General features: G+C 39.1%; 2 protein-coding genes across 3 annotated transcripts; both read right to left on the reverse strand.

Moving 5' to 3' along the window:
• Window positions 1-12,975, reverse strand: LOC115575906 (multidrug and toxin extrusion protein 1-like). Of its 2 annotated transcripts, none has more exons than XM_030408331.1 (17): window positions 12,740-12,975; window positions 11,670-11,771; window positions 11,515-11,583; window positions 11,287-11,435; window positions 11,128-11,170; window positions 10,907-10,951; window positions 5,859-5,956; window positions 5,665-5,762; window positions 5,039-5,152; window positions 4,887-4,954; window positions 4,656-4,764; window positions 2,377-2,452; window positions 1,951-2,020; window positions 1,809-1,839; window positions 1,451-1,545; window positions 1,322-1,364; window positions 1-476 (listed from the first exon to the last, which is right to left on the reverse strand). In XM_030408331.1, exons 1-17 carry the CDS (start codon window positions 12,875-12,877, stop codon window positions 265-267), a joined length of 1,560 nt encoding a protein of 519 aa, XP_030264191.1. In that variant the 5' UTR covers window positions 12,878-12,975; the 3' UTR covers window positions 1-264. The 2 variants fall into 2 exon arrangements, with proteins under 2 accessions (XP_030264191.1, XP_030264182.1); XM_030408322.1 differs by having other exon boundaries at window positions 1,707-1,839.
• Window positions 12,976-15,312: 2,337 nt separating this feature from the next.
• LOC115575918 (multidrug and toxin extrusion protein 1-like) lies at window positions 15,313-24,815 on the reverse strand. The gene is made up of 17 exons (XM_030408343.1): window positions 24,543-24,815; window positions 23,479-23,580; window positions 23,326-23,394; window positions 23,098-23,246; window positions 22,940-22,982; window positions 22,740-22,784; window positions 20,376-20,473; window positions 20,181-20,278; window positions 18,802-18,915; window positions 18,650-18,717; window positions 18,421-18,529; window positions 17,359-17,434; window positions 17,004-17,073; window positions 16,768-16,900; window positions 16,509-16,603; window positions 16,378-16,420; window positions 15,313-15,654 (listed from the first exon to the last, which is right to left on the reverse strand). The coding sequence occupies exons 1-17, from the start codon at window positions 24,678-24,680 to the stop codon at window positions 15,443-15,445; spliced, it is 1,662 nt and encodes a 553-aa protein (XP_030264203.1). The 5' UTR covers window positions 24,681-24,815; the 3' UTR covers window positions 15,313-15,442.
• Between the last annotated feature and the right edge of the window lie 945 nt (window positions 24,816-25,760).

Below are 25,760 nucleotides of genomic sequence, written 5' to 3' on the forward strand. Positions count from 1 at the left end.
TAAACTACATCTTTCTTTATTGACTAGATCTGGATGTTAGGTAGGTGTGTTTGAGTTTGACAGTATGTGGTTGAGACATCTTGTAAATAAGCCGCATAAGAGTGACATTTTGCATTGACATAAATCCACTGATCATAGATCACTTTTACTTGTTCCCTTTGTCTACATGTCCTGCCGTGACATCCTGCCATGCATCTGCATCACACAGAGCACTGGCGGATGAAGAGATACTTCACTGAATACAATAGACATTTTTTTTTATCTTCATGTGACCAAGTTCGTGATCAGTAGGTTTATAATAATTCCAACAGCCAGGACAAATAGCATGACAGCCAGAGCCAGGCCCCTACGCAGCACCAGTTCCCTGTAGGAGAGCTGCTTCTCCACTGGAGTTTCTGCTGATCCACGCTCAGTTTCAGCAAGGTCAAAGGTGTCTGTTTGGCCGAGTGAGTTCCCTTCATCATCTGGTTGGGTACCTGGACATACATATGCAAATGCAACAAATGATTTCATTGAAAATATTAAATTGACAATATTGACCCACTGACACTGTGTTAAGATTTATTCTCTTATTCTGAAAAATAATGAACAGCTTCAGAGTGACCTTTTCCAATACTTTCATCACCCCAAAAATAAAAGTCCAGGTATTGTCAACTCAGCCTCGTGTCGATGTACAATGAGGTTTAGTAGTCTACAAAACAATTCTGAAGCAACACAACAAAACTATATTATATTAAGCTTCGTTTTGAAACAACCAGAATAACAAAAACAAAAAATGGCTCCAAACATCAAGTGTAATCTACTTTGAAAAACAATTATTTATACTATCGATGCACAGCTGAGCTCATTAGCAGCTACATATTCGATCAGATTTCAGTTTAAAAACACGTGTAAATAACATATCTTCATATCAATATTGGATCTCAGGGCTTCTGAAAATGTGGATTAAGATGGACGAGCTGTATGGAGCCATTTTCTGTTTTAATCTGTTGTTTGATTAGGTTTTAAAACAAGTCTCCAACTACTTCAGTTGTTTAGGAGAATCCTACACTGTTGTCTGTTACTTCAGACAACCATTCGACTGTTTTGTGGATGATGAAACTTCACCAGACTTTCCGTTGAGATGAGGCTGAGCATATAATGTCATTTTTGGGTGAACTTTCCCTTTAGAAAATGCTCCATGTATCATTTTGAAGCAATATCAGTGTACCTCTATCAAAATACATTTCTTATCATTTAAACTGTCTCCTATGAGAGAACGTGTCATGTCCTTCATCTGTGGCAGTATAAATGGTCTCAGTTGCTGCACAAACTCTCTTACTTGTGTTGTTGAAGACCCCGTGCACTCCTGCTCTGATTTGAGCCTGGAAGAAAAACAAAATGTGAACATATCCATAAAGAAGTTCCCTTATACCATTTAGAATAGGAATATTTACCTCTGAATACTAACCTCATCTGTCACTGTCTTCCAGTTTAATCTTGTAACATAGAACAACAGAAATGTGCACTGAAGAAACACACAGGTAAACAGGCCTGTCCACAGACCTGAGGGAAAGAGAGAGTTCCACATCTTACTCTAAGAATAGTGAGTACTGTAATGTTGATGACATGGTGGATCTCTCACTAAAAACATGCTGGGAACAATACTTAAAAATGACTAGTTTGGGAACAGAGTGGTAAAAAAACATCTCTGTTGTAGATCTTACCCTTGATCCCTAATTTGGCTGCAAACATCAGTGACACTCCGATAGGAAAACCAATTCCATAATATCCCACAATGTTACAAATAGCTCCGACTTTCTGTTTACCTGCTCCTCTTACAACACCACCCAAGGCAGCCTAGTCATGCAAAGAGACAAAGACTTGGTTAGACTTGACCAAAACAACCATATTTCAGAGATGCAATAATACCTGGGTGTGTCTCAGGATCTTAATGGTAGAGGTACTCACTGCTGTAGCCTCTACGAGGACGAATGGTGCATAAAGAGTGATGACATCAGCAACCCTTTCCCTGATTTGTCTGAAAGAGGAGTGAATCAAAATGTACAGTTTGACACTGAGAGAAATTAGATTTTCATAGGATCTTTGTGTGTTACACTTGAGCACTGTGACATGATGATCAGTCAGAAAAATGCAGTAAAAAGTACGTAATGCATCTCAGCATGACTGAGCTTTGCTGTAAGGTAATTTGCCTTGAGTTAATCTGTAACAGATTATGTAGCAAAGTTCACTTTTTACTGTGTAGGACAGGCAATAACTGACTATGGTGAAAGGTCATTAAGATGCCTGTTTTCTCTCTGAGACTTGACACTGACTCTATTTGTTTAAAAATAACACACCATGTGAAAAGAAAACATATGTTAGATTCATACTCACTCATCATATGTAAAGACATAAGAGATATGGTCCTTCAGGCTTCCAATTGCAATCGACAAGCATACAGAGACCGACACTGTGATAAAAAAGTAACACAGTTAATTCTCCATCTTTATGACTGTAAATGCACTGACATACAATATATACACAAATAGAATGAGCGGTCTGTTGTTGGCCAATGAGTTGCTCTGCTGGAGCAGTAAAAGAACTTGAAGGAACAGTTTTCCCGACAATGAAAAGTCAGTCATTACCTACTCCTCCCCATACCAATGGAAAGTCAGGTGAGGTTTTGTAGTCTGAAACAACATTAAAGGACTTTTACAGCAAAACAGTGTTTTGCAGCGTTCTCTTAAGGTGAAAATCTCGCCAAAATGCAACCTTTTGTTAATGTTTATGAGTCAAGCCTTCGTGTAAACGCATAGTTACGATGAAAGAGGCACTTTTAATATTTACCGTATTTTCGTTTTCGGGTCAAACTCATTTTAAATGGGAGTGTTTGGGGCTATTTTTAAAACACTAAGAAGGCTCAACACAACATGAAACTTTGCTCGTAATATCACCAGGGTCTCTACACATAAACACGAGCATTGAGTACATTGTTTGTCTGGACAGAGTTTACTAAAAAGAAAGTTTTTGGACCAAATTTTGGACCCTGATTTGCCCCAAGCACTCCCATGAGTTTGACCCGAAAACGAAAATACGGTATATTTTAAAAGTGCCTCTTTCGTCGTAACTATGCGTTCACACGAAGGTTCGGCTCATATACATTCACAAAAAAAGCCTAGATTGCATTTTGGCGAGAGTTTTGCTCTAAAGGGATAGTTCGGGTTTTTTGAAGTGGAGTCATATAAAGTACATATCTATAGTCGATCTGTTCCCTACCGTAATCACCGATCAGCGCAGCCTCAGTTTGGAGAAGTAGAGAGCCGCTCCAGCCCAGACGCTCAGCTTTGTACTGCAGTGAACGGGGTCCAGAGAAAAAGCGAAATTAACAGCCTAAAACAAGGCTCACCTTAAAAAATCTATAACAGTTCAAGTGTACGTTGTATAGGGAAAATTCACACCGCTTCACATCGCTATCAGACCGGCCTTTCTTTTGGCACTACATTTTCTCAACCGTAGAACCTCCGTATCCCTATGCAGTTGCGCTAATGCGGAGGGATACGAACAGTTAAATTTCGTTTTTATCGAAATAAACCTCTCATCCAGCAACTGAGCCTCGCGCTGTATTTCGCCGCTCGCAAATCAGCTGTTGCCCAGTTGCGCTAATGCCTAGGGATACAGAGGTTCTACGGTTGAGAAAATGTAGTGCCAAAAGAAAGGTCGGTCTGACGGTGAGCCTTGTTTAGGTGGTTAATTTTGCTTTTTCTCTGGACCCTGTTCACTGCAGTACAAAGCTGAGTGTCTGGGCTGGAGCAGCTCTCTACTTCTCCAAACTGAGGCTGCGCTGATCGGTGATTATGGTAGGGAACAGATCAACTATAGATATGTACTTTATATGACCCCACTTCAAAAAACCCAAACTATCCCTTTAAGCAGCTGAAGCGGTGGTAGCAACGATTGTGTTTGTTCTGGTTACTCATGCAGTGTTTATCTGCCAAAAACAGTTGGACTGCTTTACTCCATTAGCCATGGGCTAATGTTAGCCAGAAACGGCATATAATAAGCGTGTCTGTGTCTATGTTTGAATTCAGATAAACTCTCACTATTCCTGTCAGTAAACCAGTCTGGATCAGGGAAAGTCAATGCGGGAGCCCCACAGTGACGGAAGGTACTTACTGTACGTTTAAGCTGAAATCTTAACTGTACTTGTTATGCTAAATGTGTTAGCTTGCTCCGTCAAAGGTGTAAATGAAGTCTTTTTAAATCAATTTAGCATTTTAGAGCCATGGATTTTCACTCTAATATATACATCCATGTTTTGGTTGTTTTTCGAAAAGGTCCGCAGCTTCTTAAGTTGTATAGAAGATGCCACAATGCTGTTTTGCTGTAGCTCCAGAAATGTATTATAGACAACAAAACTTGACATACCTTTGCATCGTCGGGGGTGAACAGATTATGACTGAATTTTCATTTTTGTATGCAGCATTCTTTTAATGCACGCATCCAGGGCAACTCATAATTGCTTGATACAGTGACAGCTTGCTGCTCTCACTGAGCTTTTCATTCACTAATTTCTTGATTCCATAACAGTAATTCTAGTATTATCTTCTTCAAATACAAGTTATTTGTGAGATATTAACATAAAGATTTACAATCGTGTTAAAGAGAAAACTGACCTGCACAGAATACTGACAGTTTAGCAGACAGCTTGGCCTGCTCAGTGTCTCCAGCTCCCAAGGCATTTCCAACTTTTACTGTTCCTGCTATACTAAAACCCAAAGGAAACTAACAACAAAAGCACACAATTAACATGATGTACACTGCATGATTAATTTCACACTCTTAACAATTTCATGTATTTTTCATTTTTGGTTGAGGAAAGATTATTTTTATAGGAGGAAAGTTACCATGAATGCAATAGTTCCCATCTGGTATACAACTGACTGAGCTCCAAGCTCTACGTCATTGATAAGACCTGTCAAAACCAGGAGTTAGATTTCAGACTATCCTTAATTAATACAAATGCTTTGAGAACATAGAGTGGCTATGTTGACATTACCTGACAGAAAACCTCCAATCTCATACATCCACCACTCAACACATAACATGACCATGCTGGGGATGGCCAAGTGAATATATGAGCTCCAGTCCTGCAGACACTCTTTAGACCAGCCTGTGTTGGCAATCAGTGAATAAATCCATCATTCAGCTATTGACTATGTTTCATTGTTGCTTATACAGTGTAACATGCACAATAATTTATAGGTCATACTCAGTAGCGGAATGTCTTCAACCCTCTGCCAACCTACATTACCTCATAACCTGTAGATGACATGATGTAGGTGCTAACTACAAACAAAACTCAATACATCATAACAATGTTATATTTTGAAAACTGTGTTGAAATAAACATGTATGTGAGGCTGCGATCCTACGCTCTCACTGAAGTTACATAGTGCAGAAACAAGTGATGGGCGGTGGAGTGGCTGAGACACAAATCACCTTATTACAAGTGGACCATCCACGTGATTTTGAGCCTCTCATTTTAGGTTAAAAAGTTACATAATTAAACCACAAGCGTCCCTCTCTAACTTTTCGCTGTATCTTATTAACAAATGGGAACATTTGGAGACTTATTATATAGTTTGCAGGGTCACTATCTTCAAATGCAAATGTTGTACTCACCAGCCCAGGTGGCCTTATGAAGACCTTTCCAAAGGATATAAGCATAGAGAAGTCCTGCCATGCAGAACTCTGAAAGGGCATTGGATGCTGCAGAACCTCTGTGAAGATAATATAAGTGGCAATACTGGTTATGTAATGTCAGCAAAAAAGATGTTACTAAAAGAATCATGTGGAGTCAGATAGGCAATACTCACGCTACTCCCAGATTTAACTGGTAAAGGAAAATGTAGTTGATGAGTGCGTTAAGAATATTAACCACAACGCCTGTGATTACCTGAGGCCATATGATGCCCTAAAAGAGAAGTGCCACATGTTATTCTTATTGGACAGCAGCACGGTTAGAACCCATAGAAGGCTGGCGCTAGAGGTCTCTCAATCAAAACAAAGCAAAAGACTCAGGCTCAGAGCTGCTTAGAGCTACTCAGAGCTGGCAACAACTGGAGTTACAATCAATTCTGCTCTGATCCTGACCTGTTTAACAATGGGAGGAGAACTCAAGGATTACTTTTTAACTTTTGGGATTAAAAAGTGGATTTATGTTCACTCCCATTGTTGGTACCCACAGATGAAGCTGTTCCTTGTGGATTTTAAAATGGACTCTGAACTGAACTCAGTTTCCCAAATTCTGCTGCCTTCACATATAGTTGCAAATTCAGCTCTGAGCTGCTATTGGTGCCTTTGTTCTCTCTCTTCTCCACTTCCCTCCTCCACGGAGCTGCCAGCCCTCAAGTTCTCTTCTCCTGGATTTTTCAGGACCTAACAGCTGCTAAGAGCTGCAACCTACATTTCTTGTGGGCCCAAAGAACTTCTGCTAGTACTCCAGATCTCTTCCAGCACCAGCAGCTGTGATGCAAAGCTTGCCAGCTAACTCCACAATCTGAGAAACATGAAGTAAGTTTACACCGAGCTGCAATCCCTGCAAAGGAAAGAAGTTTCCTCCACCTTCTGTCTTTCATCAGACCTTGCATGGCAAGAACAGCATTGTTCAACATTGGATTTACAAACTTCTCCTGCTTGGCTCATCAGCCAAGGAACCACCAGCACCTTTTCCTCAAAGACTGGTAAAGTTGAACTGGGCATAGACAGTACATAACATAGCATAGCATAGCACAGCTAAGCACAACAATTTTTGTTGATGTAATGCACATGTTCAATCTATGTGTTTGTTTTGTTGTTATTGGAGGTCAGGTTATTTGGAGTTTGCTTTGCTACACAGCTATTTGAAGTTAGTTGAACTATGCTTCACACAAATTCCTTCTATAACATGGCATTTGTCACACTTACACACACTCCTTTAGCCTGGAGCATATCACATCCACATGTGATATCAGTGAGCACATTATCCCTTATAATCATTAATTATTATTAATAGCCAAAATTTAACACAAAACTCCTTATTAATGTTGCATGGAGTACTACATATGGTGCCCCGTGCGGGTACATGTACTGTTGGTAATTTAACTATAAAAGCAAGGAATCTCTGTCTGTCTGTCTGTCTGTGTTTGCCTCAAATATCTCTGCGGATCAGCATCAGACTGACCTGAGAGTTTCAACATGGCTGCTGCGTGGTTCAAGGGTGTGCAACGTCGCATTTGTTTGGACTGCAATGATACCGTTAATAATTTATTTCAGAAATGCTTTACGAATTCCGCAAGCATTGCTAACCGTAGCCACCACAGTCACGTGCGCACCAGAGCCAATCACTGCAGAGCCCACCGCCACCCCCCACCTTCATAAACAAGCGGATGTATACCTGCAGCGGCATGAGCTGGACCGGGATTTTGCCGGTGGTTCGGTCCCGTTCTGTGCAGCTAAACTGACTGTTGTGGATTATTGAGACTAAACAAGTCCGGACCGAGTCTGTTCGGGTCTGAGGAGATCCGGAGACGCTTGGACAACAAAGTGGAATCGGAATCTGTGGATGTTCGTGTGTAGCTAGCTGCTAGCCGCTAGCCGACCCACCTCCCGAGGCGACGGACCGGACGCACTGGCACGTCCAAAACCGGACTTAGGGTAAATAATGTCCGCCACACTTTTTCGCGAACATTGCCGTCACGTTTGCTTTGTGTCTGGTGCAGGAAGAAACTGTAAAAACGGGCTTTTATCACGAAAGTGTCCGCAAGCAGCAGGTTTGGTTGTTGAGGAACAGGAAGTTGTGTGAGGGACGCCGGCGGTGATGCAGACAGCGACAGAGATGGCGAGTTTTGAGAGTTGAGAGATTTGTGACATATAGCGTGTTTGGAGTGTATAGTCAGTGTGTAATGTAGTGTTTGGTGTGGTGTGTTTAGTGTGTAGTGCAGTCATTTTTTTGTGTAGACGGCTGAATTTGGAGCAGGCAGGAATGAGCTGAGGAGCCTGAGGCATTGCCTGCATTTAAATGTAAATAGTTACATATAACTTTGTAAATTTCAAAAACTTATGCACAAATTTAGCAAACAACAATTTACATTTGCATTATAACTAATGCAATTGGTTCATTAAACTGTTTGTGGTTTTCACAGTAAAAAATCGAACTTTTTCCTACACTGATTTTATGTTATTTTGTGATTTTAGGTCTTTTAGGTTTTTTTTTAGTGTTGATATAATATGTCAAAATGACAAAAATAACTTTACAGTCACATATGTGAGGTTGTGCTGAAAATGATGTCACCAAACAAGACAAGGTAAATAGTTTTTAAGGTGAAATATAATGGTATAATCAAAAGTAGTCAAAAACAGTCAATTATATCCCTGACGTCCCACCTTCAAACGCAACCTCATTTGGCCATCCATGAAAAAGCTACTGAACCTCCCACTTTTCTATAGGAATACATGCTTCCTACGGGCAATGCACTAGTCATTCATAAATTTGCAATATTGGTTTCAGCATAATTTGGACACTGCTACAAATTTAAGATTCACATCCTGAACCCTTTAGCCAAAAGTCTTTACATTTAACCCAACTAGTCTATTACAGGAGTAGATGTTGATTTATACTTACAGACAAATGCCGTGTGGTGAGAATAGATTTATCAATCAAATTTATAACCCATTTGATTAACCAAAATCTTTTAGGTTAGTAACTGCCACTTTGAGCCATTTGCTATTGCTATCGATTCAAATTGAAAGTGCTCTGGCATCTCTTCTCCACAGGAAGCTATCCCCTATTGTGTAGGCTAGCAAAATGTTTGGTTAGGTTACTGTAATCCTCAAGCTACGCTACAGAGTGTCTGTCAAAGCAACACCATAGGCAACCACACTGACTGTTGTTGGACTACTTGTTTAACAATGGACAGCCCCTGTGTAGAGTGGTTTATTTCTTCCCTGGCACAGAGTTTAAAACACTGACTGCCTTGAAGTCATCAGCAGGGTAAATCTCAATGAGTGCAATGAAGAGATAGAGTCCTACTTAAGGACAGGTGTGATGTGCAGACCAGATTCACAGGCCAGTTGTTAAGATGTTTGCTTCTGATTTTCCACAAGCAAATCAGCCTTCCTGTTCAGAGCAAAACAGCCTTAGAACAGGAGGTAGAACTCCTTAGAGCACATAAGGTTGGCTCCCTCTCCACTCAGAAGATGTGACCAATTCCCAACTGACCCTAAGTCCTTGGGAATTAAGTCATTTCCTCAACCTCCACTGAGAGACAGAGATGACAGTAACATGACTTCCAATATACCAGAAACAGACTGTGAGTTCACAGGTAGTTTATCCCCCTAGAAAATATTCTACCTATCTACCTTCATTAGTACCCATCCCTCTGAAAGGGGGACCAGATCGCTCCAGGAGTGGCCCAAGCCTTGAAGAGCTTCAGTTATAGCAAGGGACATTGAATATTTTGAGCCAGACAATTGTGATCACCATGTTGAGGATTACCTTAGTTTAGCAGACTATAGAAAGTTACTAGGAGAGTTGTTTTGGCGTTATTATGATCTCAGGTCATGTTATTGGTGGTTTGCTTGGCTACATGGCTATTTTGACGTTAGTTTAATTATGCTTCACACAAACTCAGGGTCTTTGCTTGCAACTAACCATCTTCTATATCGTGGCATCACGTCATCTTTAATATTGCACAAGAGTGAATGGTCCCAACTTCTACTCTGTTGATGACTCAAAAATCCTTTGACCGTTAATAACTGTTATGGTAATTTTGGTTGTAGCTATTAAGCTAATTATTAATCAGAGTTACAAACTGACATTTTAGTAACATTTTCTGAGACTGATTTGGTGAATTGAAGCTTGTGCCAAGAGCAGTACACCATTTATCAACCTGACTGCAGCAGTGAGGTGATTATGGTTACAATTTTACACAAAAACATCCTTACTAATTATTTCTTTGGATTTATATTTTTACCTCTGATTTCATGCATATGAACTGTACAAAGTAGTCTTCCACTTGTAACCACATTTGACTTTTTACTAATCCTGTCTATCTACCATTTTGTTTACACTGCAGATATATTGTGCAAGTTCAGGATGACCATTAAGAGAAATTGTGTAGCTTGATGTAGCTCTCACTTGTCTAAAATCAGTTTGTTTTCTTTCAAGGACAGCAAATAAAATCCAAAGTAAGATAACTAACTGTGCCATGTTATACAAACTAAATGATACTTCCCTGTTTGAAAACTCTGTGACAACTGTGTTGGATTCTTCCCCTAGAGATGAGACTATATGTGTATGTCTTATTCTGGGAATCAGAATAAGAAGTGCAATGTTGGCTGCTAGAGCTGGAGGGGAAATGTATTTTACTTCATGAACGCACTGTTATAGAAGGGATAAGAGAAACAAAATAAAGACAACCAGAGTGTCTGGTGAGCGTTGAGTTTAGTGAGACAATGACCTAACTTCAAACACACAGATAAACACACCGTTGAGGCGTACTTATGTACAGTAACATGATTTGGCTGTTTGGGGTGAATATACACACAATACAGAAATGTTACATATTATAACTTTAACAAACTGTTGACAACTTCAGACCTGGCAAGGAACCAATTTGGGTTTCAAACATTGCACGTTTCCTAATGTTTAACATGGGGAATCACTTGATTGCATAGTGGAGGTTTGTGGTTTCACACACATGTACTGTAAGTTCAGAAAGCCCTGACCTCATTGCCTTCTGAATTCAGACAGTATACAAAGTATTCACATCAAGATGCTACCTGACGTGCCGAATAAATGGAGGCTGACTGAATTCTCCTCTTTAATTTAATTCCACTGTACTTTTTTGGATAACAGGAAGCAAATCCCAGGCTACGGACTTACCTGGTTTTGTAGGTATCTTGCGAGTAATGCATACATAAATGCAGCCTAGAAAGAGCCACAAAGACATTATTGAAAAATATATATAGACACAATAGACATACATTTTTTGAGAACTTGTTATTACTCTGAGTAACCTATCTCAGCATGTACTTGACAAAGTGTAGCAAGTAAAACTCCACACACAAAACTTTTTCTTTATATTGAGGTTTAAACATACTCACAGGAAGAGCTGGCATAAAGATCTTCACATACAGCTGAGCCAACCTAGAGAGGGATTTTCCATCAGTATCAACAAGAAACTGGTTTTATCAGTAAGTAAACTAAAAAAAAAAGAATGAAAACTAAAAACAACTAAAGCATGAGAAGAATTGCATTTCGACCTGGCCACCGCTGGTTCCTGTTTGACAGCCAGCAGAATGGGTTCTGTGTTGATGAGGATCGCCCAGCAGGGAAAACATGCCAGTAACAAGATGAGGATTGCCCGCTGTAGAACGACCCCAACGCCGAGGAGGTTATTGCTCCCAAAGGTCTGAAACCAGAGTATTTTCTTATTTGTCAACATCTTTATTATTATTTATTTTTTATACACAAAGCTGACAGGTTCATACCTGAGAAACTAGAGTATCACAAGCTGCTGCCAAGCCAATTCCAACAGATATACCTGTAACATTAATAACCTGAGGATGACACAAACATTGGTGGATTATGTTCTGTTGCTTTACTAGTAATTTTCACTGTGAGAACATCAATATACATTACTCACTGCTATGGCCAAAGACACTCCTGCCAGCTCTATCCGCCCCAGATGGCCACAGAAAACAGTACTGATAAAACTCAGTCCAAAAATCAAGAACTGGGATAACATCTGATGGAAAAAAAACACAAGTCAGTGGAACGTCACTAAGACAAAAGCAGTAAGTACTTTTACTGACAGCTTCAGCTACTGATTACATTATAGATTAATATTTTGCATATAAAACAAGTCTAAGCTCATGCAGAGCTTAGACTATAAAATATGTTTTGTTAAACTAAACTACTGAACAATCGGTGTTGTAAAAATGACCTAAAAGATGTAACTGAGTAAAAGTAAAGGTATTTTGTTAAAACATTACTTTGGTTTAGGTGAAAGTCATCCATCTGAATAAAGCTTAAGTAAAAGTATCTGATATTAAATGTACTTGTTTTTTGATGTATTTACAAATGAGTACTTCATTTGATTTGATTGATTTCTGATAAAATTAATTAATAAAAAAAATGTACTACTCTGGCAAAGTAACTGGTGACTTAAATTATCAAACAAATGTACACTGTTCACTTTAAAAGTTGACTTCACCAGACAAAAGTCACAAACTGATACATATACATATATGTACAGATGCATGTATATACTGTAAAGGGGGTGGAGGAGTTAGTGATTATCACTGATTAGTGGCAGGAAGATGATCAAAATCGGTGTTTCAGCTGATTGCTGTCAAATAAAACAATTTTGAAAAGCAAAGTAACTAATGTTGTTAAATAGCCTGAATGTAATGGGAGTAAAACGTACTGGAAACTGTAGTGGAGTGGAAGTATAAATTAGCAGAAAATGGTTTGATATAACTATATATGGAGTAAAAATAAAGTGTTGAAGTACAAGACTTGCACTTGTGTCAGTGGGATATAAATAGACGACTTTTGGCCTACTTACAGTCAGTATCTGACCGAGCCGACTTCCTCCACCGCTGCAAACTTTAGTAATTCACCCAATGGGTTTTTAAAAGTAAATTTTAATTTTTGAGTTCATTGATCAGCACTGACGGGACACTGACAGGACATCAAACCCAGGCTACTCACCACTGGCCCGGCCAGTTTACACAAGTCTCCGATTTCTGTCTTGAAACCAACAGGGATCATCATGCGGATCCGCCTTAAAACAAAACATTCACTCCATGAAGAAGAAGGAAGATGTGGGCCCTGTCCGCTGCCCTCCATGATTCAACTGGAACACTTCCTGCTCTGCTCTGTGCACCGCTGTATGCAGCTGTCAGGAAGGCTTCGGGTCGGTCCAGGATCTCAGCCTGTGTGACTGATGGAAGCTCCGGAGCCCGAGGGAGGAGACACCTGAGGGAGTCAGTGAGAGTCACGCTGACGTAGCCTGCTCACAGACAGAGTGATGGATGGACGTCTGCACTGAGTTTTTTCTCTCACCTTTATGTCCAAATTATTCTAATGTTTAGTTATTATCTGTTGATTTTTTTCCCCTGCACAATAAGCTGTTCATACACGAGGAAAAAAACAGCTTATCAAACCATGTTTCTCTGCAGGTAAAGTTTCTACAGTAACTTCAAATGTCGTACCTGCAGAACCAGGTGCATTTCTGGACTAAACCCAGGTCCATTTATCTGCGTTGATCCCACTGTGTATCATCTTATCATCATCATCTGTATCATACACTTATGGGAGAGGTGGCAGTAATCACACGAGCTGTTGTTTGTGTACTCAGAGTGTAATACTGCCTCAGAAGTACACTGCTGCCTTGGCAAACATAGCAAACCTGCTGGCAAACTGCATTATTCCCTGACTGGCTGGATCTGGGTGTTAGGTGGGTGTACTCACATGTCTCACTGTAGCATTTTAAATCTGGATTAAACGGTTACGCATCCTCAAAAGAACATGTGTGTTTGCTCGATGTACAGTGGATCTGCAGGGGCCAATAATACTCACATTTACGGCTGTGCATTTCTGTTTGCTTACATTCGGTGGAAGAGGCTCCATAATACGACATGAGGAGGTGAGGGACACTTACATTTAGGATATGTTTGTTGCGTCCTGGTGATCTCAGGAAACACCTTGTCCATTCTCTCCACATAAGTGAGTTTCTCTCGCCCCCTACAGGCTGATCTGTGGAATCGCTGCAGGAGCGGGGCTCCTTCATGAAACCGGCCTCTCCCAGTGATTAATAATGTGCAGCACATTCTCACTTCAAAAGTCTTCTCCAAACGTTACAGAAGTCCCGGGGAGAAAATAAATACGTTGTTTTCCCGCTGATCCATTTTCTAAGTCTGACCTAAATTGTTGTCACTCCTGTGTTTATGACTTGAGAACTGGTGGGAAAAAAGGTTTTGCAGGGATAATCTGCCTAAGTTCCTAAGTTTTTTTTCCAGCTGTGAAAATACGCAGAAAAATAAATGAATGTTGGCTTCATATGATTTTTGTTTCTTTTTTTCTTTTTGACTAGTCATACTTAATAGCTTCTCTTTTCCAGGTAACTTGACAGTTGTGGAAGATTTTGTCCTCAGCTCTACTAAACCAGTAATTGGCTTCATCTTCACTCACAATTAAATACATTTGATTCTCTATGATATTTAAAGTGTTATTGCTACCTACACATATTGGCTTAGGCTTAATTATTGACTTTATTTCAGTAAGATTGTGGGCCTGGTCTCACACTTGATGACTGCTCGCAATAAAGTGATTTCCATCCAAGTCAATGAATTAGTTACCACATGGTGGCCAAGGGAGCAGGACTGCATAATAATAAGTGATCTGTCAGTTTCACTCGAGTACATGTGCACGGGCCTCTTCTTAGTTCCGAGCGAACAGAAGATTCCAGCTGTGGCCAATTTCACTGGATATTACTGCATAGGACTTTCACTGAGTGTTTGCAACCAAACTGAGAGTAACTGAGTAATTGCATGAAGGGACATCACATTCTCTGTCTTTGTTTTGGTTTTTGTTTGAATGTGAAGCCAGCTGTGGCACTGACAGACTGAGGTACCCTTGATTCTCTTCAGAATCAGTAACTGAGCTTTTGAAATTGACTTGTTGCATGCAGGAATTAGAGAAATTGAAAGTTGGTTGTATCTGCTTGACTGCAGGCTGTGGACAAGCGCAGAAAAACACGAACAGGCCATTATTAAGCTGAGATGCTGCCTGCCCGACCCAAAGTAACCTAACATTAGCATCAATTCATCAAAATGTTATTTTATAGAAATGTATAGTTTTCTTTCATTTTTTTGCTATCCTTTGACCGAGTTTGACACTGTTTGCTTTCCATATGTCTCAACAAATCTTTTTCCCAAGTCAGTGGAAGGCTACATGTCTGCGAACACTGAGAGCCATGATGGGAACCCGGGGACGCAGGGTGGACATGGGGTCCAGCAGCTGAAGGGTGGACGTCTCTCCATCACACAGCTCCTCCTCAGGCGAGGACTTACTATGTTTGCAGCAGTTACTCTTCAAGCCGAGGGAGCAAGTGTGCACTTCCTTGTGCCCCAGCTAGAGACTCAGCCTTCAGGGGCCAACTTTACTTCGGACTGGATCAATACTACATATTCTCCTGAACACATTTTCTCCACTTCCACTGTGCTGGTCCCAAATGAAGAGACAGATTGACTTTGAAGGTCCCAGATCACCACAATGTTTCTGTTTAATGTATTGAATACAAACTCTCTTGGGTTTGACAGAATGTGGTTGAGAGCAAATCTCTGGCAGATTCACACAGACCACTGCCGGATAAAGAGATACTTCACTGAATACAATAGAATTTTTTCATATTCATGTGACAAAGTTTGTGATCAACAGGTTTATAATAATTCCAACAGCCAGGACAATTAGCATGACAGCCAGAGCCAGGCCCCTACGCAGTACCAGTTCCCTGTAGGAGAGCTGCCTCTCTGCTGGATTTTCTTGTGATCCACACTCAGTTTCTGCCAGGTCAAGGGTGTCTGTTTGGCCGAATGAGTTCCCTTCATCATCTGGTTGGATACCTGGACATTCAAATGCAAATGCAACTAATGATTTCACTGGAAAATATTAAATTGTTACCTTCAAATTAAAAGTTATTCACATGTTGTGAAGGTGAACTTTCAGTTTGATGCAATAATAAAGAGCTGAAGTGAGACCATGACTTGTCTTGACTTATCTTACTTCTCTGGGTACCCTGAGATCCATATTCAATTTGAAAAACAATTATTTACACTCTCGATGCACAGTTGAGCTCATGCACCCACCTCACCGAGGTAAGTTCATGGCTACAGATTCGATCAGATTTCAGCTTAAAAGCATGTGGAAATTACACATCTTCATGTCAACATGGGATCTCAGGGCTTCGGAAATTTGGATTAAGATGGACGAGCTATATGGAGCAATTTTCTGTTGTGATCTGTTGTTTGATTAGGTTTTAAAACAAGTCCCCAACTACTTCAGTTGTTTAGGACAATCCTGCACTGTTTTCTGTTGCTTCAGAAATATTTTGTGGACGACGAAACTTCACCCATCTTTCCTGAGGCTGAGTAAATTATGCCTGGAATTTCATTTTTGGGTGAACTTTTCCTTTAAAAAATTGCTCATTGTATAATTTTGAAGCAATATCAGTGTTCCTTTATCAAAATATATTTCTTATCATTTAAACTGGCTCCTATGAGAGAATGTGTTGTGGTCGTCATCTGTGGCAGTATAAGTTGTCTTAGTTGCAGCACAAACTCTCTTACTTGTGTAGAGGAAGACCCCGTGTGCTTCTGCTCTGATTTGAGCCTGGAAGTAAAACAAAATGTGAACATATATCCATAAAGAAGTTCCCTTATACCATTTGAAATAGGAATATTTAAATCTGAAGACTAACCTCATATTTCACTGTCTTCCAGTTTAATCTTGTTAAATAGAAAAAAAGAAATGTGCACTGTAGAAACACACAGGTAAACAGGCCTGTCCACAGACCTGAGGGAAAGAGAGAGTTCCACATCTTACTTTAAGCATAGTGAGTACTGTAGTATTGATGACGTGGGTGATCTCTCACTAAAAAACATGCTGGGAACAAAACTTAAAAATGACTAGTTTGGGGAACAGAGTGGTAAAAAAAACATCTCTGTTGTAGATCTTACCTTTGATCCCTAATTTGGCTGCAAACATCAGTGACACTCCGATAGGAAAACCAATTCCATAATATCCCACAATGTTGCAAATAGCTCCGACTTTCTGTTTACCTGCTCCTCTTATAACGCCACCCATGGCAGCCTAGTCACGCAAAGAGACAAAGACTTGGTTAGACTTGACCAAAACACCCACGTTTCAGAGATGCAATAATATATGGGTGTGCCACAATGGCAGAGGTACTCACTGCTGTCGCCTCTAGGAGGACGAATGGTGCATAAAGAGTGATGACATCAGCAACCCTTTCCCTGATTTGTCTGAAAGAGGAGTGAATCAAAATGTACAGTTTGACACTGAGAGAAATTACACTTTCATAGGATCTTTGTGTGTTACATTTGAGCACTGAGACATAATAATCAGTCAGTAAATTGCCATTAAGTACGTAATGCATCAAAGTTCACTTTTTATTGTGTAGGACAGGCAATAACTGACATCATGGCAAAAGGTCATTAAGACGGCTGTTATCCCTCTGAGACTTGACACTGACTCTGTTTGAAAATAACTCACAATGGGAATAAAAAACATATCAGATTCATACTCACTCATCATATGTAAAGACGTAAGAGACATGGTCCTTCAGGCTTCCAATTGCAATCGACAAGCATACAGAGACAGACACTGTGATAAAAAGTAACACAGTTGATTATCCATCTTTATGTTTGACTGTAAATGCACTGACATATAATATATTCACAAAAAAATGACTAGTCTGTTGTTGGCCAATGAGTGGCTCTGCTGGAGCTGTTGAAGAACTTAAAGGAACAGTTTACCCACAAATTAAAATTAAATGCTAAAAGCAGTTGGACTGCTTTACTACATTAGTAGTCATGGACTAATGTTTGTTAGCACATGACTTCGTTAGACTGTGTGTTTCTATGTTTGAATTCAGGTAAACTCGCACTATTCTTCCTCTTCTTTTCCCCTCTACTATCTATAATATCTCCATGAAATAAAGTACATTTCCCATCCAGCTCCTGTCAGGATTCACCACAAAGTGACACGACATAAATACAGACAACGTAGGTCTCCTCATCCACTTTCCTATGTCAAAGGTTTAAAAGTAATCTCAAAGCTCCCCTCCTGTCAGTAAATCAGTCTGAAGTAGGGAAGAAGTCGATGCAGGAGCCCCATAGCAGCAGAAATTACTTACTGTACGTTTAAGATGAAATCTTAACTGTAGTTGTTCTGCTAAATGTGTTCAAATCTATTCAGGATCTTAGAGCCTTGGATTCTGCTCTAATATATAGATACATTTTAAATGTTTTGGCTGTTTTTCTAAAAGGTTTTTGATGCTGCAGTGCTGTGTTGCTATGTAGCTCCAGAAATGTATTGTAGACAGCAAAACTTGACCCCCCTTTCCATCGTCATGGGGGTGAGCAGTTTATGACTGAATTTTCATTTTTGTGAGGACAATTCCTTTCATGCACGCATCCAAGGCAGCTCATAAGTGCTTGATACAGTGAGAGCTTGCTCCTCTCACTAACATATTCCTTCATTACTGTTTTGATTACATAACAATAATTCTAGTATGATCTTCTTCAAATACATATAATTTGTGAGATATTAACATAAAGATTTACAATCGTGTTTAAGAGAAAACTGACCTGCACAGAATACTGACAGTTTAGCAGACAGTTTGGCCTGCTCAGTGTCTCCAGCTCCCAAGGCACTTCCAACTTTTACTGTTCCTGCTATACAAAAACCCAAAGGAAACTAACAACAAAAGCACAACATTAACATGGTCTACATTGCATGATTCATTTCACACTCAAACAATTTCATTTATATTTAATTTTTAGTAGAGGAAAGACTACTTCACAGGAGGAAAGTTACCATGTATGTGATAGTTGCCATCTGGTATACAACTGACTGAGCTCCAAGCTCTACCTGATTGATTAGACCTGTCAAAAACAGGCGTTAGAATACAGGCCATCCTTAATTAATACAAATGCTTTAAGAACATCAAGTTGCTGAATTGACATTACCTGCCAGAAAACATCCAATCTCATACATCCACCACTTAGCACATATCATGATCATGCTGGGGATGGCCAACTGAATATATGAGCTCCAGTCCTGCAGACACTCTTTAGACCAGCCTGTGTTGGCAATCAGTGAATCAATAAATCATTCCGCTATCAACTATGTTTCATTGATGCTTATACAGTGTAACATGCACAATCATTTTTAGGTCATTCCAGTAATGGAATGTCTTCAATCTTCAGCCATTTACCAAAAATAAGTCATAAGTGGACAATCATTCACCTTAAATAAACATTTATAGAAATAATTATTTTTAGTCAATTGGTAAGTTCCTTTCCGTTCCGTTCCGTTTTCTTTCCACTTTTCCATCAGGGTCGCGGGGATGTTAGAGCATTATTGCCCCTTTTTCAAGGGGGTTGCGGGGTTACTGGGGCCAAATCCAGTTGCTCGATGGGCGAAGGCCAGGGTACACCCTGGATGAGTTGTCAATGAGTCAGTCTGTTACTCAATCGGTTTAGCTGTGGACTTCATGACATATATGTTTATTAAATCCTTTAGCAACCATATACTAATATTAGTTATCTAATTGAATTGTAAACCCTTAAGAAATGTTAACAAGTGTCATTTGTCAACAATTACTTCATACTTATTATTGTATCATTTAACTGTTAGCTAATTATTGCCATTAGTTAATGTTACTTTCATCATTAAAATAAATTTTATCATGTAAAAAATAGTATTTGTTAAAGAGTAATAGTTAACTGTTAATTACATGTTAGCAGATGCTTATTATTGCATCAACTAATGTTTATTAATGTACACTTACTGGAAAATTTATTCATTATTGTTAAACTTTGCTTAATCTTTACAAAAACTGTGTTTCTTGAACAAATTCATTAAGCAACTTTGTGTAGTAATTGGCATTTTGCGCAATTTGACGCTGCCCAGAGTTTGTGAGTGCAACGCCACTGTGAAAAAATACAAATCCCAAGTTTTGTAACAATTTGTCAGACGTAATGTAGGTGCTAACTACAAACAAAAGTCAAGACATCATAACATTGTTATGTTTTGAAAACTGTGTTGAAGAAAACATGTGGGTAACGCTGTTATCCAACGCTCTCACTGAAGTTACATAGTTCAGAAACAAGTGATGGGCGGTGGAGTGGCTGAGACAGAGAACCATTCACCTCATTACAAGACACTGGACCATCAACATGATTTTGAGCCTCTCATTTCAGATTAAAAAATTACATAATGTTAATTTAAACCACAAGCGTCCCTCTCTGACTTTTCGCTGTACCTCATTAACAAAAGGGAACATTTGGAGACTTACTATATAGTTTGCAGGGTCACTATCTTCAAATGCAAATGTTGTACTCACCACCCCAGGTGGCCTTATGAAGACCTTTCCAAAGGATATGAGCATAGAGAAGTCCTGCCATGCAGAACTGGGAAAGGGCATTGGATGCTGCAGAACCTCTGTAAAGACAATATAAGTGGCAATACTGGGTTATGTAGTGACAGCAATAAAAGTGTCACTAAAAGAATCATGTGGAGTCAGATAGGCAATACTCACGCTACTCCAAGATTTAACTGGTAAAGGAAAATGTAGTTGATGAGTGCGTTAAGAATATTAACCACAACGCCTGTGATTACCTGAGGCCATATGATGCCCTAAAAGAAGAAGTGCCACATGTTATTCTTACTAGAACATGGCAAAGTTAGAACCTATAGAACGCTGTTTTCCCACCAATGTGTGTCATCATCTCATCAGCAGACGAAGACGTCTGATTTATACACATTTGCACAATATATAATTCTGCCGCTGGTGGTCTCTCAATCAAAATTTTAGTGTGTCCTCAGTTTATAGGTCTCTAATGTGAAGCGTGTTAAACAACAATAATACATATTATCAGAATCAGAATCAGAATCAGATATCCTTTAATGTCCCGCAGACGGGGAAATTTGTTTGTTGCAACAGCAGAATGTTACAAGACAAAGCAATAGCAAAATAGACAAAATAATTAAAAAGGAAAGAAAAATAGAATCGACATATATACATATTTACATGAATAGTGCAAAAAAATGGGCAACAAATTTTTATATACAGATTTTAAATATAGATAATAAATATGGGTGTTGGAATGAGTTTGTATACGCTTATTGCACAGTGCAGAGTACAGGGTGAGGTCTATATGGAGCAGTGCTGGTTGTACAGTCCAATAGCAGCAGGAAGGAAGGACCTGCTGATAACACATATTAGGCCTACTGTGGATTATTATGGACTATTGTGGCAGTGGATTATTGTGAACTCTACTGAGTTAGTTGCAGTCTCTCTTGACAACATTTATTAGAATATTTATTGTGACAATATAATTTGAACAAACTTGCCTGCATTCCTACAGTTTAGTTATGTTTCTGATGTATTACTTTGTTTTATGCAAAGAAATCATAACACAAATTAAAATAAACTACAATATATAAACCGTTAGTTCTGCCCACAGACTATAGGTTAAGACCAGATCATCAGTTAGGCACAAGTAGTCCACTTTGTAATACCCTGGGAAATATAAACAAAAATATTCCTTAAGTGTCACATAGTGCTCATCAGTCATTTATCTTTGTTTTATAACTCTAACAAGTTCAACGTGTCGAAAACTGCTTAAAAGTGACGAATCTGAAATTGGGTGAATGCTTTAAATTGCATATTGTATTGTATATTGCAATGTTTGATAATTATGAATTTCTGAATAAGTGCAACAAAACTCAATTATATGGTATGAATATGTGCTTAGGATCTATTTTGCTTGGTAACCTGAGGAGCTTTGTCTATGCAGGCGCAATTCTGAAGTACTTTGGAGCCGTGGACCAGGAAGCAGCACAGCCGTCTTCATCACCATATACAGTATATACAGTATATACAGTTTATATATATATATATATATATATATATATATATATATATATATATATATATATATATATATATATATATATATACATATATATATATATATAATATGTAAGATTTAATCTGAGAAGTGTTCGCGACTCTAGCCTGTTTTCCTGTTAGAATAATAATAATAATAAATAAACTGTTGTATCCTTGTGGATCACCTAAAAGGGTTAAGGATCTATCCATCGTAGTTTGACAAAATAGGGCCCCCAAAAAGACAGAAACGGCCCTAAGGACAGCTAATAGAATGCAAAGTAAGATAACTAACTGTGCTATGTTACACAAACTAGATGATACTCCCCTGTTTGAAAAAACTGCCACAAATTTGTCGATTCTTCTCCGAGAGATGAGACTTTATGTGTATGTCTTATTCTGGGAATCAGAGTAAGAAGTGCAATGTTGGCTGTTGACTGGAGCTGGAGGGGACATTTATTTTACTTCATGAATGTAATAATGGAGAAGGGGTAGGGAATAAAAAATAAAGACAACCAGAGTGTGTGGTGAGCGCTGAGTTTAGTGAGACAATGACCTGAATTCAAACACAGATAAACACCATTGAGGCATACTAATGTACAGTAAAGTAATCTGGTTGTTTGGGGTGAATGCACACTTGTGCGATTAGTAGATATATACCAAAGGTCTAGTGGTTTTACACATTACAATACAGAAATGTTATATATTATACCAATGGTTGACAACTTTAGACCTGGCAAGGAACCAATTTGGGTTTCAAACATTGCACTTTTCCTGATGTTTAACATATCAAAAGGGAATCACTTGATGGCATAGTGGAGGTTTGTGGTTTCACACACATTAATTATAAGTTCAGAAAGCCCTGACCTCATTGCCTTCTGAATTCTGACAGTATGTATTCACATCAAGATGCAACCTGATGTGCCAAATAAATAGAAGGCTTTTCCTCTTCATTTAATTCCACTGTACTTTTGTGGATAACAGAAAGCAAATCCCAGGCTATGGACTTACCTGGTTTTGTAAGTATCTTGTAAGTAATGTATATATGAATGCAGCCTAGAAAGAGCCACAAAGACATGATTAAAAATAGATATATTCAGACACAACAGACATCAATTTTTTGAGAACTTGTTATTACTCAGAGTAAAGTGTAGCAAGTAAAATTCCACACACAAAACTTTTGTTTTACATTGAGGTTTGAACATACTCACAGGAAGTGCTGGCATAAAGATCTTTACATACAGCTGAGCCAACCTAGAGAGGGATTTTCCATCAGTATCAACAAGAAACTGGTTTTATCAGTAAATAAACTGAAAGAAAAAATGAAAAAACAACAACATCTAAAGCATGAGAAGAAGTGAATTGGGACCTGGCCACCGCTGGTTCCTGTTTGACAGCCAGCAGAATGGGTTCTGTGTTGATGAGGATCGCCCAGCAGGGAAAACATGCCAGTAACAAAATGAGGATCGCCCGCTGTAGAACGACCCCAACGCCGAGGAGGTTATTGCTCCCAAAGGTCTGAAACCAGAGTATTTTCTTATTTGTCAACATCTTTATTATTATTTATTTTTTATACACAAAGCTGACAGGTTCATACCTGAGAAACTAGAGTATCACAAGCTGCTGCCAAGCCCCTTCCAACAGATATACCTGTAACATTAATAACCTAAAGATGACACAAACATTGGTGGATTATGTTCTGTTGCTACTGGTAATTTTCACTGTGAGAACATCAATATACATTACTCACTGCTGTGGCCAAAGACACTCCTGCCAGCTCTGTCCGCCCCAGATGGCCACAGAAAACAGTGCTGATTAAACTCAGTCCTAAAATCAAGATCTGGGATAACATCTGATGGAAAAAAGCACAAATTAATAGAACGTCACTGAGACAAAATCTTCAGCTATTGATTACCGACCAGATGAATATTTTGCATATAAAACAAGTCTAAACTCATTCACAGCTTAGACTATAAAATGTGTCTGTTCTAAAATAAACTACTCAACAATCAGTGCCGTAAAAATTACCTAAAAGGTGTAACTGACTTCAAGTAAAGGTATTGTGTTAAAACATTACTTTGGCAAAGTCAATGTCACCCATCCAAATAAAGCTTGAGTAAAAGTACTGTGAAAGCACTACTCTGGCAAAGTAACTGGTAACTGAAATTATCAAACAAATGTACACTGTTCACTTTAAAAGTTGACTTTACCATAAAAAAGTAAAAAAATAAAAACAAAAAAATGCCATAGAATTAAAAAGTAAAACAGACTATTGCATATAAGTTGCATGATCTAAAAAGTTATTTAAAAAAGTATCCAAAAGTCAGACTTGAGTAAAGGTAAAGGCATCACGTCAAAAAATGTATTTGGTAAAAGTGAGGGATACCCACACAAATAATATTTTAGTTAAAGTCTTTCTGTATCTGATATTAAATGTGTTTTCATATCACAGGTACAAGTAAAAGTAAATCATTCATATGTATTTCTATGTAAGCATATGCTGTATAGTGGATGGGGCTGTTAGTGATTATTATTTCACTCTGTTTCACACATGAAAAAAAAATCCCTCTTGCCCCTCGGGGCTTCCATAAGCAAATATACTTAAGGTAAAAGGTAACTGCTGAAGTACAAGAATTTCCCTTTAGTCAGTGGGATATCAATAGGCGATTTTTGGCCCACTTACAGTCAGTAGCTGATCAAGTCGACTTCCTCCACCACTGCAAGCTTCAGTAATCCACCCAGTGAGTTTTTAAATGTTAATTTAAAAATGTTTAGTTCTTTGTACTGACAGGACATCAAAACCAGGCTACTCACCACTGGTCCGGCCAGTTTACACAAGTCTCCGATTTCTGTCTTGAAACCAACAGGGATCATCATGCGGATCCGCCTTGGAACAAAACATTCACTCCATGAAGAAGAAGGAAGATGTGGGCCCTGTCCGCTCCAGTCCATGATTCAAATGGAACACTTCCTGCTCTGCTCTGTGCACCGCTGTATGCAGCTGTCAGGAAGGCTTCGGGTCGGTCCAGGATCTCAGCCTGTGTGACTGATGGAAGCTCCGGAGCCCGAGGGAGGAGACACCTGAGGGAGTCAGTGAGAGCCACGCTGACGTAGCCTGCTCACAGACAGAATGATGGATGGACGAGTTTTTTCTCTCACCTTTATGTGCAAATTATTCTAATGTTTAGTTATTATTTATTGTTTTTTTCCCCCCTGCACAATAAGCTGTTCATACACGGGGGAAAAAACAGCTTATCAAACCATGTTTCTCTGCAGGTAAAGTTTCTACAGTAACCTCAAATGTCGTACCTGCAGAAAAAGGTGCATTGCTGACCTAAGCCCAGGTCCAATGATCTGTGTTGATCTCACTGTGTATCATCTTGTGAATTTTTTAAACTTATATACTCACACTTATAACTTGTGTACTCAGGGTATAATACTGCCTCAGAAGTACACTGCTGCCTTGGCAAACATAGCAAACGTGCTGGGACCACCTTGTCCATTCTCTCTGCATAAATGAGTTTCTCTCGCCCCCTGCAGGCTGATCTGGGGAATCGCTGCAGGAGTGGGGCTCCATCCAGGGGTGGGCGATACTGCAAATTTTGGTATCGATCCGACACCAAGTAATTACAGGGCCAGTATTGCCGGTACCGAAACGATTCTTTTGACTTTTAAATTCCTGATCATTCAATGATTTTGTACTTTTGCCTTTAATTAGCTGATCATAATAAAACACAGGACAAAGATTTTAGCCAAATAAGAAAATAATATTTAACATAATTAAATCTTTAACCTATAATCTGCATGCAACCTAAATAGGAAAAACGTTCCTTCAACAGATACACAAAAGGGTTACTATATACTGCCATATTCATACTTCAGAGTGAACCTGAGTGAGCGGAGGGAGAGAGGTGGAGAGGAGCACTGTGCATAAGGACTCAGAGAGACACTGCGATCACACAAACTCTGTGAAGAAATACAAGAGATTTGCTGAACTTGTAGAAGAGAACAGACTACAACAAAAATATCGAT

The sequence above is a fragment of the Sparus aurata genome, chromosome 2, assembly GCF_900880675.1.
Source record: "Sparus aurata chromosome 2, fSpaAur1.1, whole genome shotgun sequence".
NCBI lineage: Eukaryota > Metazoa > Chordata > Actinopteri > Spariformes > Sparidae > Sparus > Sparus aurata.

Excerpts from the sequence above, each read along its gene's own strand:
- LOC115575918 (XM_030408343.1), bottom strand. The coding sequence starts at position 24,680 with ATGGACTGGAGCGGACAGGGCCCACATCTTCCTTCTTCTTCATGGAGT. Across the intron at positions 18,530-18,649 it reads TGGCAACTATCACATACATG|TTTCCTTTGGGTTTTTGTAT; the intron begins GTAACTTTCCTC and ends TTTTGTTGTTAG. Across the intron at positions 16,901-17,003 it reads TCCTCCTAGAGGCGACAGCA|GCTGCCATGGGTGGCGTTAT; the intron begins GTGAGTACCTCT and ends TTGCGTGACTAG.
- LOC115575906 (XM_030408322.1), bottom strand. The coding sequence starts at position 12,877 with ATGGAGGGCAGCGGACAGGGCCCACATCTTCCTTCTTCTTCATGGAGT. Across the intron at positions 5,763-5,858 it reads CAGTTAAATCTGGGAGTAGC|AGGTTCTGCAGCATCCAATG; the intron begins GTGAGTATTGCC and ends TTATCTTCACAG. Across the intron at positions 4,955-5,038 it reads GATTGGAGGTTTTCTGTCAG|GTCTTATCAATGACGTAGAG; the intron begins GTAATGTCAACA and ends TGGTTTTGACAG.